The sequence below is a fragment of the Carcharodon carcharias genome, chromosome 3 (assembly GCF_017639515.1).
Source record: "Carcharodon carcharias isolate sCarCar2 chromosome 3, sCarCar2.pri, whole genome shotgun sequence".
Classification (NCBI taxonomy): Eukaryota; Metazoa; Chordata; class Chondrichthyes; order Lamniformes; family Lamnidae; genus Carcharodon; species Carcharodon carcharias.
Genome location: NC_054469.1, coordinates 54,253,024 through 54,268,119, shown reverse-complemented (window position 1 = coordinate 54,268,119; position 15,096 = coordinate 54,253,024). Strand labels below are relative to the sequence as shown.

At 44.7% G+C, this 15,096-nt stretch overlaps 1 protein-coding gene across 1 annotated transcript in view; it reads right to left on the bottom strand.

Moving 5' to 3' along the window:
• The window catches only part of LOC121276577 (patched domain-containing protein 3-like), a 54,789-nt gene extending 42,808 nt beyond the window's left edge, over positions 1–11,981 (bottom strand). The window contains exons 1-3 of the mRNA XM_041185151.1: positions 11,262–11,981; positions 5,651–5,772; positions 5,410–5,555 (exon numbers count right to left, since the gene is read on the bottom strand). Coding sequence (XP_041041085.1) covers positions 5,410–5,555; positions 5,651–5,772; positions 11,262–11,981 — 988 coding nt within the window. The remainder of the gene's footprint in view (positions 1–5,409; positions 5,556–5,650; positions 5,773–11,261) is intronic.
• Between the last annotated feature and the right edge of the window lie 3,115 nt (positions 11,982–15,096).

Here is a 15,096-nt window from a genome sequence, read left to right as displayed (position 1 = left end):
AAGTTTCAATGAGATCACCTCTTATTCTTCTAAACCCCAGAGAAAATAATCCCAATTTGATTAGCCTTTCATCAAAAGGACAACCCCTCTCGTCCCAGGGGCTAATTTAGTGAACGTTTGTTGTACCTCCTTCAATGCAAGTATGTCCTTTCATAAATGTGGAGACCAAAACTGCACACAGTATTCCAGATGTGGTGTCACCAAAACCCTGTACAATTGCAGCAAAACTTATTTAATTCTTGTACTTCAAACTCTTTGCAATGAAGGCCAACATGCCATCCAGAAGGGAGTCAAGGATTATGGGAGGGGTAGACAATAAAGCAGTGGTGACATGTTTCTGTCATACTGACTCCATAGGAATTGCCTGGGAAGTCTGAACTTCTGATAGCAATTCCCTTGCCCCCCAGGACTCTCTGTGTTCGACTCTGAGTTAGAGTTGGAGACTTTAGACAGTTCTGATTTATTTACCTGGATAGTTACCCTGGAAATGGACAGAAAACACCTAGGGCAGAATTTTCCCGTATTTGAACTAAGTGCTGTAGCAGGCGGGTAAAAAGGGCATTCTGCTCACTGGTGCCAATGGCGGGTTTTCACGCCGTATCGTCCCGAATCCACCTCATTATTGCTGTTTCCATGGTGGGCGGGCTCCTCATTCACCTGCCCGCCATCAGCCCACCGTTGCATCATGTTTAAACGCCAGCCACAAGCACAGCGCTCATTGCTTCCAGCTCACCACTGCTGCCCAGAAGACATGGCCCTCAAAGGCAAGAAGACTGCAGCCCCCTGGTTTGATGACAGGTCCCTCAAGTGGCTGCTGGATGCCATGGAGGCCTGCTGGGATATCCTGTACCCCGCTCTGGCCGCAGGTTGGGCAGCAACCTGACCAATCCAGCTTGGGGGGCGCTGACCACCGCCCACGCCCTTCAGAAGAGGACAAGAAGATGAATGGCCTCCGTTCTGCCAGGTTAAGTCACTCTTTTCATCACTCTCAACGCACACACTCAAATCCAGCACACATCCATAGGGCCCTCACTCACTGCCAGTTCAAGGGACATCACCATTCACTCTCTCACATTCACCATCATTGTCCTCACCCTGTCCATGGGACCACTCATCACCCGCACAGGCCAGGCACATTTATCATCTGGCCCAGCAGGCATCCTGCTTACACTTGCTCCATCTTTATTCATGCAGGACAAGCTGGCACACAAGAGAGAAGGGTCGCAGACCGGCAGTGGAATGCCCGAAATCACGTCCTCACGGACTTTGAAAACAAAGCCATCCAGCTGGCTAGCAAGGATCTGGACCAGTCCTGTGCTGAAGGTGAGGTCGGTGCTGCTCTACCAAGTGAGGATCCAGCAGTGCAACATCCATCAGACAACTATGCCATGAGTGATGCGTCCTCTTTCACAGGCCATTGCCATGCACTAATTATCTCTCCTTCCTTTCGAAAGCACATCTGCCAAACAGCCAACAGAGTCCATGACCCAAACCCCAAAGAAACCTCTGAAGAGGAACCTAGAGATACCCTCCCTTAAGTCCCATCACAGCGCTCACCGAAACCCTCCACCAGCACAGAGACACACATCTTGGTGAGACCGAGCTTTAGCGTCGCCTTGGGATCACAATCTGGTGAGTGCATCACACTGTCTGAGCCATTGCAGGTGGTGGCAGGGACTTCTCAGGTGTCTGGCACTGAAGGACTGCTGGAGGCCAGAAATTTGCTGAGTCCGAGTCAGATGACGAGCCTCTGGATTCGGTCGTGTCACAGTTGTTGGAGCTGCAAAGGGAAGCTTGGGAACATCAGGAAGGGATGTCCACTACACTCCACAGATTGCAAGGCATGATGGAGAGTCCGTCTGCCTTCAGTCTGAGGTGATAGCGCCAGCATATCAATGCACCGGGGTCAATACTGGTAGGATGGTGGCTGCCATGGTGACCTTGGTCCAGGATTTCGCTCCTGCACTGCTGTGTGGGTTCAACTCCATTGCTGATGCCATAGTTGGCCTCCAACAGTGCGTATGCGAGAAGGATGCCAGGCAGCTCGATCTCACTCCAGCTACCCATGCTGTTCCTCAAGGAGTCAGTCTGGGGTCCCCAGACGTCCATTGGGAGGATCTGCAGGTGCACACTCGAGGCCCATCCATCCAGGTGACTCCGAGTGTGTCTGGCCCATTCCAACTCCTGTGACCTCAGCAGCTCTTGCTCCACAGGCCAAGGAGGATGCCACTGCTACACAGCAGGACTGTGAAAGCAGGCCAGAGCCCTCCAAGTCTTGGCCCTCCAGAGGGCGCACGCCAAAGTCAGCACAGACAGGGCGTCGCAGTCAGCAGGCTGCCTCCACCTCCGCTGTGGATGTCCAGGGAGCACCAAGGTGTAGTGACAAGGTTAGGGCAGTTAAGGAGAATTAATTCTTTTGAGATGTACATACTGTTAACTATTGTCAATAAACTCTCAAAAATGTCTCACATTCTTGTCACTCAGGCGTGAAACCTTTCTGCACAAGAAAAAGGCAAGTGTATCAGTCCAGGACCTCTTCCCTGTGCTCTGTGCAGCCTTCAGACCAAAGTGATGGTCCGGCCTCACACTCCCTGAAGACATTATTGACGCCTGCACCCAGCAGTGCTTGTCAATGCTGCCAAAATGTATTGAGCATTCTTGCAGAGGGTATTTGCGCTGCCATAAGCTAGACTGGAGTCAAACGTCCACAAATGCGATGTGAGGAACTATGGGGTCACTTCATTGCATGTCGTCATTATCCTCCACAAATCCAGCAGCTATGAGGACCTGTCGAGCGCGCCTGCCTCGTCTAGCCAATGCAAGGGCCTCATCCCTGTCATCGTCCCTTTGGGGACCTCCTTAGCCTCACCCTCGTCAGCATCCTCCTCATCGGAGGAACCATGCAGCTCCTCCATCTCCTCCTCAGCCAGCTCGTCTCCCTGTTGGGATGCCAAGTTGTAAAGGGCGCAGGAGATGATGATGATGCATGATACCCTCTGTGGGCTGTCTTGCAGGGCTCCACCAGACTGGTCTAGACACCGGAACCTCATTTTCAACATCCCGATGGTCTGCTCCACCCAGGTACGAGCTGCTGCATGAGCTTCATTTTACTGTCGCTCTGCTACAGTCTGAGGCTGCCGCACAGATGTCATCAGCCATGGCCTCTGCGGGTAGCCTTTGTCCCTGAGGAATCAGTCATCCCTACAGTTTCTGTGGGCTCTGGAAGACGCCAGGGATCTGTGACCGACTGAGGATGTAGGCGTCATGCACACTCCTGCAGGATGCGTTTCTGGTGGTCGCACACCAGCTGCACTTTCAGCGAATGGAAGCCCTTGTGGTTGATGTAACCCACCGTATGTTGCGTTGGAGATTTGAGAACCACATGAGTGCAGTCAATCGCACCCTGTACCTGTGGGAAACCTGAGATCTGGGCGAATCCAATCGCTATTGCATCCTGGATGTCCTAGTTCCAGGCAAAATGCACAAAGTTGTGTGCCCTCGCAAAGATGGCATCCATGGCCTCATGCATGCATCTGTGGATAGAGGCTTGAGAGATGCCACAGAGATTGCTTGTGGAGCCCTAAAAGGAGCCAGCGCACAGAAATTGAGCGCCATGGTCACTTTCACAGGCACTGGATGCCCTCCATGTCCCTGTGGCACCAAATCCTGCAATAACTGGCGGATGTGAGCAACCAGTTCTGTTGACATTCGCAGTCTTCGGCGACAGTGGTTCTCAGTCATCTGCAGGAATGAAAGGCGACTTCTATAGACCCTGGATGCCGTTAGGCGTAGGCCTGCAACGGCTCGCTGTGGCTCTTGGGCTGCATGTGCAGGAGCCCCAGCTGCCCCTTCTTCCTGAGGTTGCTACTCTTGTCTCTGCGCAGCCAGGAGCCTCAGTCGCTCTCTCCTGCCTTCTTTGCACTCTGTAGGCCTTCAGGCATACAGCTAGTTCACCGGGCTCCGTGATCCTGAAGTACTCCTCCTGCAGAATGAAAGAGAGAGATATGTGGTCAGCATGGGTGTGCTAAGAACCTGTCCCGGTTAAGTGTGATGGCCTCTCAACGCTTCCCGGAGAGTGCTGGCCACCACTTGGATGGCCAGAGATTAGTGTGCCGCATGGATTAGTGTGCCCATAGGAGAGACCTGTTCCAGACTGGGATGCTGACATTGCAAGGGGCTGTGAGCACTTCCAGCAGAGACTGCTACATGGTCAGCTTTAGCAAGGAGATTGTACAATGTATGCGGTCCAACTACTCTGCAGTCTACTTAAGTGCTCATGAACTTGAAGTCTGTACCTGGGTGGGGGAGCTCTGGAGAACTTGGTGGCACTTTGATGCCTCTGCGCTGCTGAGTGGGCAGATAAGCTAGGAGCCAGACCCCAATCATACCAAGTGGTCAGGCCTGAATTGTCTCAGTTGCAGATGAATGGTCACTTTCTACAGGTTTCCCGAATACGTGGCCACTTCCCTCACCCACCTTATCCCATCCCGAATGCTTGTGCACTATATTCAATGGCAATACTGCCATTGCCTCCCCCCACCACCACCAGTCGCCTCAATGGCAAGGCTGCACCTGCCACCCCCCCACTGCCCCTCACCCCCACAAGTCACCTCAGAGGCAAGGCTGCACCTACCCAGGACCCCAGTGCCCCTGATGCCTGCAAAGCAACAGGTGACCCTGACAAGCTCTGCAGAGCGTTGCTGTGCACTCACCTCCAGTTCACTCAAGTGCACCTCACCTCTGTGCTGTTGTGAAACATGTTGGCATGCTGTCCCGCCAAAGTGGATTAACGAGCCAGCAGGGGTCCAAGAGACTGGTGGGATGGCCTGATAATATAATGTATTACAATGAAGTTCCCGACGACCGATGGAGGGAAACACAGCCTGCCGTTGGCGAGCTGAGCAGACCATCGCCACTGTGAAACCAATCACACCATTATGTCCGCTCATGCCACCTATCATGCCTGCCGCCAGCAGGCATGGAAAATCTCCCCTCCACCAAAGTCTACTTCTTTGGGTAATCATACAACTGACCATCATCTCCCATCACTCTCACTGATACCCCCCACTCCGACTCCCCCTATGACCCCTCCTGACTCAAGAGCCCTCTCAATCCGACGTGACATAGTTTCCTTTTTTTCTCCTAAACTCTCTCCCTCATAGCATTCAATTGTTTAAATTTGTATTTAAATAAATGACAACTTTTCAATGAAGCCAAAATTGTATATAAAAATGTACATGCATTGGCACAAAATTCAAAAGATAAATATGAAGTTGTATTTCTGACCCTGGTCTTAATTATTTCAAAATATGACCCTTTGCTAGGGCAAACCATATCACAAACTCTTTTTATATTACTTCTATTTGATTTGAAAATTAAATGATACTAAAAAATACCATAAGCACTGACCTAGAATCAAAAAGGGTGAATTAGCAGTATTGATAGCAAATGACACCCCACAATGCAGCAACAGTCCAAAGCCTGCTAGAACAGCGAGTCCAGCTGATATGACACCCAGAAAAGAAACCCAGACCTTATTCCTCACGCAGTCAAGCCTGAAAATAAATGACATAAAATCTAAAATAGGTTATAGGTGTTAGTTTGCGCAAACAAAATAAGTTGATACATTCAAGTGAAAAAATTACTTTACCTCATACAACTTACAACAGCAAAGTTTATTGTAAGGAAGTAAGTGATTGAAAAAAGTGGAATTATTGTTTTGCCATTTTTTTCAAACTGCTCCTGTCTTGACATGGAAGTGATATGTGAGACCTGTATTTCAGAAAGAAGTTGGAAATTTCATCAAATAAAAAGGAAAAAAAATGTTATTCCTATAACATACTTGTGTCAATGTGATTCTTATTACTAGTACTTAATTGCAGTTCAAAATAACTATACCAAAATACTAAAACTAACAATTAATGATGTATTATTGTAACACACCGCCCTTCCATATGCCTTCAATTATCTGGAACCATGCTTTGGAAATTTCCATGAAACCCTGAATGTCTCTACTTTCCTCTCCTCCTTTAAGCTCTCCTTAAAACTCACCTCATTGACCAACATTTGGTAACGCCTTCTAATACTTCTTTTTTGTCTTATCTGCTATTTATGTCTAATTTTGCCTTTGTGAATCAACTTGGCACAATTGTTTATGTTATAGTTAAGTTGGTTGCAGCAGTTGTAACAATATTGGTGCAGAGTACTGTAATTCTGGCTGGTGTCTCTTCTTAGGCAGCTTCCCTTAGCAGTATACTCTCCTCCCCACTTACTTTAAAAGCACCTTAATGGCTTCGACAGATATAACAGTATTACATAGATCTTAACATCTCTGATATCGGTGTTTTATCAAGTTTATAGCCACCAATACTAGGGGCAGGAAGGAAGGGTACTGCTGGGACAGACTCCAACTGAACTTAAATGAGATGGAATGCCTCAAGGAAAGGATAAACAAAGCTGAGGATAAGACTTTAAACTACTAAGATGAATAGAGGTTGTGGAAATAACATAAGCTTGAAAAAAAGAAATTTGAGATTAGAATAACGGTCACATCAAGTTAAGGAAAAAGGGTAACAAAAAGTCAGGAAACAAATATGGGTTTAGAACGTATGTATAGAATGACTTAAAATAAAATGAGCAATTAATAAAAAAATTAACTAAATTACCTGTATATTAATAGGCACAGCATCTGGAAAAAAAGGGACAACTGGAGGCAATAACTGATAGTGAGGAACCAGATGCAGGGGGTAACAGGAACATGGCAATTAAGTATTCAGATGAAAATATTTACATCCTTCCTTAAATAAGAAGACCAATACTGCACACACTACTCCAGATATGGTCTCACCAATGCCCTGTGTAACTGAAGCATAACCTCCCTACTTTTGCATTCAATTCTGCTCATAATAAAGGATAACATTATTAGATTTCCTAATTATTTACTGTACCTGCATACTAACATTATCCAAATCACCATATGATAAAAACAAAAAATGCTGGAAAAACTCAGCAAGTCTGGCAGTATCTCTGGTGAGAGAAACAGTTAACGTTTTGAATCCATATGACTCTTCACAGCTGAAGAGAGGTAGGTGGGTTTTATACTGTTGAAGAGAGGGTGGAGCAAAATAGGTCAGGGATAGGTGGGAGCTCAGAGATTTGACAAGGGTATCATGGTCACAAGATAAAGGGAGTTGTAATGATAGTGTTAGAGGCTAAGGCAGGTGCTAATAGTGGCATAAAGGTCAGATAGCAGAATGTGTTCATAGCAGAACAAGGGTCTGTGCTCTCTGAATGCAAAATATAAGAACAAGTTACAGACTGGCCTTATGGGGGTTGGGAAAAAATATCAAAATGGAGGACAGAGTTCATGGTCTGAAGTTGTTTAAGTCCAGAAGGCTGTAAAGTGATTAATTGGAAGATGAGGTGCTGTTCCTCCAGTTTGTGTTGGGCTTCACTGGAACTTTGCAGCAGGCAGAAATGTGGGTATGAGAGCAAGATGGTGAATTGAAATGGCAAGTGGCAGAAAGGTCGGGAACATGCTTGTGGACTGAGCAAAGGTATTCCGCAAAGCAGTCACCCAGTCGCTGTTTAGTCTCTCCAAGGTAGAGGAGACTGCATTGTGAGCAGCAAATGCAGTAGCCTAAATTGAATGAAATGCAAATAAATCGCTGCTTCACCTGGAAGGAGTGTTTGGCCTAGGATGGCAAGAAGGGAAGAGGTAAAGGGACAGGGGATGTACCTCCTGTTTTCCCCAAATTGTGCTAAATACACCAGCGTTAAGACCCATGCAAAGGCCTACCTTCAGGTGGTTTGAATACTGTTACATTCTATTTATGTGAAGCATATCGAAAGCCAGTTTATTTAGTTTTAAGAACGTAAGAAATAGGAGACCATTTGGCTCTTCAAACCTGCTCTGCCATTCAATACAATCATAGACGATCTTCTACCTCAATTCCACTTTCCTGCTTGATCCCTGCATCCCTAAACGGGAAGTTGAGAGGAAGTGAGACACCATATGGAATGCTTTCCTTTATTGGGCGAGTATTGAATACAAAAGCAGGGATATAATGATGGACAAAAACAGAAACAGAAATACCTGGAAAAACTCAGCAGGTCCGGCAGCATCGGCGGAGAAGAGCACAGTTGACGTTTCGAGTCCTCATGACCCTTCAACAGAACAGTGCTCTCCTCCGCCGATGCTGCCAGACCTGCTGAGTTTTTCCAGGTATTTCTGTTTCTGTTTTTGTTTTGGATTTCCAGCATCTGCAGTTCTTTGCTTTTATCTATATAATGATGGAACTGTATAAAACGCTGGTTAGGCCACAGCTGGAAATATTGTACAATTCCGGTCACATTACAGGAAGGACATAATTGCTCTGGAGAGAGTGCAGAGTAGATTTACAAGAGTGTTGCCAGGGCTTAAATTGCAGCTATGAGGAGAGATTGGATAGGCTGGTGTTGTTTTCCGTAGAACAGAGGCGGCTAAGGGGTGACCTAATTGAGGTGTACAAAATTATGAGGGGCCTAGATAGGGTAGACAGGAAAGAATTGTTTTCCCTAGCTGAGGGGTCAATTACAGGGGGCATAGATTTAAGGTGACTGGTAGAAGGATTAGAGGGGACATGAAGAAAAACTTTTTTCACCCAGTAGATAATGGGTGTCTGGAATTCACTGCCTAAGTTGGCGGCTGAGGCTGAAACTCTCAATTCATTTAAAAAGGTACCAGGATCTGCATCAGAAATGCTGTAACCTGCAAGGCTATGGACCATGTGCTGGAAAGTGGGATTAAACCGAGCAGCTAGTTTCTTTCTCCTCTTTTTTGGCCAGTGCAGACACGATGGGCTGAATGGTCTCTTTCTGCACCATAACTTTTCTATGGTTCTATCCCTCGATTCCCAGATTCCGTTTGAATTTACTCAAATGATGGAACATCCACAATCCTTCGGGGTAGACAATTCCAAAGATTTACAACTCTCTAAGCGAAAAAAACTAATCTCAGTACTAACTGATCAGGTCCCTATTCTGAGACTATTTTCTAAATTCCATAGTCAGGGGAAATAACCTCTGTCTACCCTGTCAAGCCACTTCAGAATCTTGTATGTTTCAATTAGATAACCTATCATTCTTCCAAACTCTAAAGAGTACAAGCCCAATTTGCTCAGCCATTCATCATGGGACAACCCTCTCATCCTAGGAACCAATCTTGTGAACTCACAACGTATGCACCAAGGCAAGTATGTTCTCCTGAGAAATGGAAATCAAAACTGTGCACAGTACTCCACAAAGCCCTGTAGAATTGCAGTAACACTTCCTTATTCTTGTACTCTAATCCCCTTGCAATAAAAGCCAAAATGCTATTTACCAGCTTCTTTACTTGTATCTGATACTAAGGGCTGAATTTTTGCTCCTGAGTCAGAAAATTCTTGACTCTGCAAACTTGAATCAGGGAAAAGTGCCCAAATGGTTGGGTTTTCTTTTTGGAGGGGCGGTGGGTGCTAACTGGAGTCAGGCCTACTGCCCCTGGATAAATGTGGAGGTAGATATAGGGGCCGCCAAGTATCCCAGTTATAATGAAAGCAACAAAACAAAAAGCAGCCATCTAGCCCTCACCTCTCTCATACTCCCATGCCCAATCCATGTCAATCCATAAGACATTCGTGCTCCCCACCCACTCCCCCCCCCAATTGCCTCTCATGCCACCCATGGCAACTTAATACCAAATCACGCCAACCCATGCCCCCCATTCACCATCCTTTGCACTCACATCCTCTATACCAACTCACCCAGTATCCACCATGGACATACCTCAGTAGACATGTTGAGATAAAATAAAAAGTTCTAAATATCTATTACAGGCTTCACTATTTGTTTTAAAAAAACTCATTGATAAAAGCCCATTCAATAAATTTAAATCCCTTCTATTACTTAATTCCTTATAAAACAAACATTTGTATTTATAGCCCCACATCAAAAAGATAGCTAATTACTTTGTAACCACTTGCAGCCGTCAATCAAACTGTGAATTTAAAGGCCTCCAATGTGATAATAGTTTATGGAAGCAGTCAAGCCAATAATACTCTGATAGCACTCAGGCTTATGTCAACAAACATCTAGTGAAATTGCAAACAATTTTTTTTAAAACTTCAGGGTGCCATTTTTCAAAATTTAAAATGGAGATTAAAATGACTTGGCAGCTTGACAGTTACATAGAGCTTATCCACTTTATGTGCTTTCATGTCTACTGTTCACAAGCTCAAAAGGGTAGCTAACCTCTCCAAAGAACTTCAGTAGGTTCACATCTTTTCTTCAAATGTCTAAAATCCCATGAGTCACGTTTCTGAAACTTCAATGACCAAAATTGCTTCTGCTTAAGAAAGCTACAGTCTTGAACGTGCTGCTGCCTTCGCGAACTGCGGATGTGTGAAATACCTCCTATCCCAGTATCCCCCTCAATGAAAATGGTGGACGATGTGTTCAGGACTTCTGGCTCAAGTGCCGTTTTAGCCAAGGCACAGAGCCCTTCTGACAATGTAAATTCAGGCCCAATTTGAGTTCCTTGTACAAGTACATTCAAATATCTTTGAACAACATTTAAGTTTCACACCTTTTAAAAAAATTCTGCTTTTCTATGCTTACTATCAAAGTGAATAACCTCACACTTCTCCAGATTATACTCCATGTGCCAACCTGTCGACCACACTTTAACCTTTATCTCTTTGCTGCCTCTTTGTGTCCTCCTCAGTTTACATTCTCATCCGACTTCTAGATCCTAAGGTTATCCCCATTCTTCGGTTACAATCTTTTTGACCATTCACTAACTTGAGGCTATACAAAATCAAAATATTGTTAGAAATGTATGTAAGCTTTATGTAGGTGAAATGGAGGAGAGCGGAAAAAAAACAAAACGGAACGTCTGCGATAGGATGGAAGATGGGAGACATTAAATGACAGAAGAATTGATTGGGAAGAGCCAAAGAGTAGTAATGGGACAAATAAAGATGGGCCCAAATATGTCAATGGCAGAATAATGAACAGTTGCTGACTGAAAGCAAAAAAACAGAAAAGCAAGATTAAGGCGATCACATAATTTATAGTTTCTCTACCTACATTTTGTATACTGTTTTGTCCATTTATTCGCAGAGTTTAAGCAAAAAATGAACAAAAATACTTTAAATTGGTAAACACATTAAATAGATAAACCATAAAAATGTAGCTGTTTGGGACATTCAGAGAGAACGGATTGAAATAGTTTTAAAATTTACCTTAATCCACTTCAAAGTTGAAAAGTTCTTTGGAAATTCTTGGATATACGTAGCAATCAATTGCTCAGAAAGTACTTTATCTTGTTCCGTGTCTTCTCTTAAATAATAAGTAGACTTCACAGAATGCGCCTCTTTAACATAACCTGAATCTAACGTAACTCCTCCCAAATTCGTACCAATGAAACTTCCATTAAATCTAGGATAAGTAAACGCAGTGCTCTCTACTAGATTAGGATCGTGCTTTATAAGATCTAAAAGGGGATTTGGAAAGCATGAATTACCTACTTTTGCACAAAGGTTTGAGTAGTTATACTGAACGTTATTGTGAGAAAACTTTAAATCGTTGACCAGTTTATCAAGTGATAAAATTTCTTCGAATGCTCTTTTGGTAAGGATGTTACCACCCTTTGAAACAGCAATGAAAGAAACATACATCCCCTCCGTGGAAAGCCTGGCCGGCGAGAAGTGCGAATAATCGGTCGAAAAATGTTTCTGAATAAACGCTCTTTCTATTTTTGCTTGACCGTTAGAAGGAGTAAATTGCTCTTCCATATCATTTGCTTCCAATTTCTTAACATTCATGAACCCTGACCCCAGTCCTGCAGAAACGATGACAGGAACGATCAAGAAACACCACGGGTACTGACCCACGCAAATTCCAAGTTTCTCGAAAGCCTTGTTGAGAAGTTTCTCAAGGCAATCCGTTTGAATATGAACCATTCCAAGACTGAGATTCGCCCAAACACCAGCCCTGGGATTTAGAGAGATCGCTCAGTTACAAAGAGCAGCTGCTTTATAATAAATATATTATTTCATATAATATAAATATTATACTATTTCATAATAGTGCCAAACCTACACCTAAACAACTACCGATGTCCATCCACCATCTTGTAACTGCCCCTTCGTTTACAAAATGCTTTACTGGTCCCAGTTCACCGGTTCCCTCCTATATCACGAGGATTGCGGACTCATCATTGGTCAGAAATGCAGGAGGGGAAGATGGGAAAGGGGCTGGGTCCTGCCGCCTGGGCGCGCGCGAGCGGGCGAGCGAGCGCGAGTTGGGGCCACGAACAGCGGTGGTTTGTCCCCAGTCAATGGATGGGGAGGATACGGGTTTCTTTGCTTTTTAGCCAAGAGGATGGTGAGAATGTGCTCTTGGTGTACAGGCTTAGGCAGTGATGTTGAATATTGGAGCAAACGGACTTTCTTTTAAACTCGACTTTTGTTTTATGCACTTTTTTTTCGTTCCAGGAATGTGACGTGAGAAAAAACTTATCCACACAGCGAGTGGTGCTGGTCTGGAATGCACTGCTTGGAGGTGTGGTGGAGGCAGGTTCAATCGAGGCACACGAGAGCATTAGATGATTATTTGAATAGAAACAATGTGCAGGGGTACGGGGGAAAAGGTAGGGTATTGGCACTAGGTCAGTGCAGACACGAAAGGCTGAATGGCTTCCTATGCCGTTAAAATCCTGTGATTCTGTGAGCCTAGATCAGTATTTGTTGTCCATCCCTAATTGCCGTTGAAAAATGTGGTGAGCCCCTTTATTGAATCACTGCAATTCATGTGGTGTAGGTACACCCACAGTACTGTTAAAGGAATTCCAGCTTTTTAACCCAGTGACAGTGAAGGACTGGTGATATATTTGAGTCAGGATGGTGTGTGGTTTGGACCAAAACTTGCAGATGGGGATTTCCCATGTGTCTGCTGCCCTTGTCCTGCTGGGGTAGTGAGTTTGTAAGGTGCTCTCAAAGAAGCCTTGGTGAGTTGCTGCAGTGCATCTTATATATGATACACACTGCTGCTACTGTGTCAGTGGTGGAGTTAGTGCATGCTTAAAGTGGCAGATGAGGAGGTGATCAAGCAGGCTGCTTTGTCCTGGATGGTGTTCAGCTTCTTGAATGGTATTAGAACTGCACTCATCCAGATTAATCGATCACACTCTTTACCTGTGCCTTGTGGATGTTAGACAGGTTTTGAGGAATGAAGAGGTGAGTTACTTGCTGCAGAATTCCCAGCCTCTGACCTGCTTTTGTAGCCACAGTATTTGTATGACTGGATCAGTTCAGCTTTTGGTCAATGTTACCCCTAGAAAGTTGATTGTGGCGAATTCAGCAGCAGTAATGCTGTTGAATGTTGTCATGAGTTAGAATCTCTCTTGTAGGAGATGACATTTGTGTGATGTGAATGTTACTTGTCACCTAGCCTAAAATTATCCGGGCATTGCTGTATGTAAGCATGGGCTGGTTCATTATCTGAGGAGTTGCAAGTGGAACTGAATCCTGTATAATCATCAGTGAGCATTCACAATCAGACCTTATGATGGAGGGAAAGTCATTAATGAAGCAACTGAAGATGTTTGGGAGTGGATCACTTCCCTGAGCATCTCCCGCAGTGACGTCCTAGGCTGAGATGATTGCTTTTCACTGACCACACCATCTTTCTTTGTGTTAAGTATTTCTAGAAATAGTGTAGAGCTTTTCCCCTGATTCTCATTGACTTCAACAAAAACAAAATGCAGGAAAAACTCAGCAGGTCCAGCAGCATCAGTGGAGAAAAAAAGATAGTTAGCATTTTGAGTTCTTATGACTTTTCTTCAGAGCTGCAACACCACATTCACAAAAACATAGACTGATGTGATGAGTTCAGTAATGCATCTCCAAACTCAAGACAGGTGAGGAAACATACACAAGTTGGGATGAGAGAAAATCATTTAAGAGTGTTGCTTAAAACTTTCATCTGAAGAAGAGTCATAGGACTCAAAACATTAACTCTTTTTTTTTTCTCCACAGATGCTGCTAAACCTGCTGAGTTTTTCCAGCATTTTCTGTTTTTGTTTCAGGTTTCCATTACCTGCAACATTTTACTTTTATCTCATTGGCTTCAGTTTTACTAGAGCTGATTGATGCCACACTTGGTAAAATGCTGACCTCATGTCAATGACTTTTACTTGCCTCTAGAATTTTCTAGATTTTGGACCAAGGCTGTAATGAGGGAATTGAGTGACCCTAACGGAACCCTAACTGGCCATCGTTGAGTGGGTTATTGCTCACTAAGTGTGGCTTGATAGTACCGTCAGTGATACTTTCCATCACTTTTTGATAACAATCAAGAGTTCACAGTGGTAATTGGCGGGATTAGATTTGTGCTGCTTTTTGGGAACAGGACATATCTGGGCAATTTTCTGCATTGTTGAGTAAATGCCAATGTTATAACTGTGCTGGAACGCAGCTAATTCTTGAACACAAGTCTTCAACACTGGGGTTGGCTGTGGTATAGTGGTATTGTCACTGGACTGGTAATCCAGAGACCCAGGGTAATGCTCAAATCAGCTTGGCTAGGAACACAGCTAATTCTCATCATGCCACCATGGCAGGTAGTGGAATCTGATTTCAATTAATATCTGGAATTAAAAGTATGTTGTCGATTGTCATAAAACCCATCTGGTTCATTAATGTCCTTTAGGGAAGGAAATCTGCTGTCCTTGCCTGGTCTGGCCTACATGTGACTCCAGATACACAGCAATGTGGTTGACTCTTAAAAATGCCCCCTGAACAGGGCAGTTAGGGATGGGCAATAAATGCTGGCCTAGCCAGCGGTGCCCACATCCCACGAACGAATAAAAAAAAACTTATAGCCAGAACGTTGTCTGGACTTGCTGTGTATTCAGCTGTTGCCTGATATCATGTTGAGTGAATTGAATTGGCTGAAGACTGTACAGGAGGAGGCCAAGATGGGTCATTCACTCAACACTTTTTCACACAGTGAGTGAATCTGGAATGCACTGCCTGGAAGTGTGGTGGAGGCAGGTTCAACCGAGGCATTCAAGAG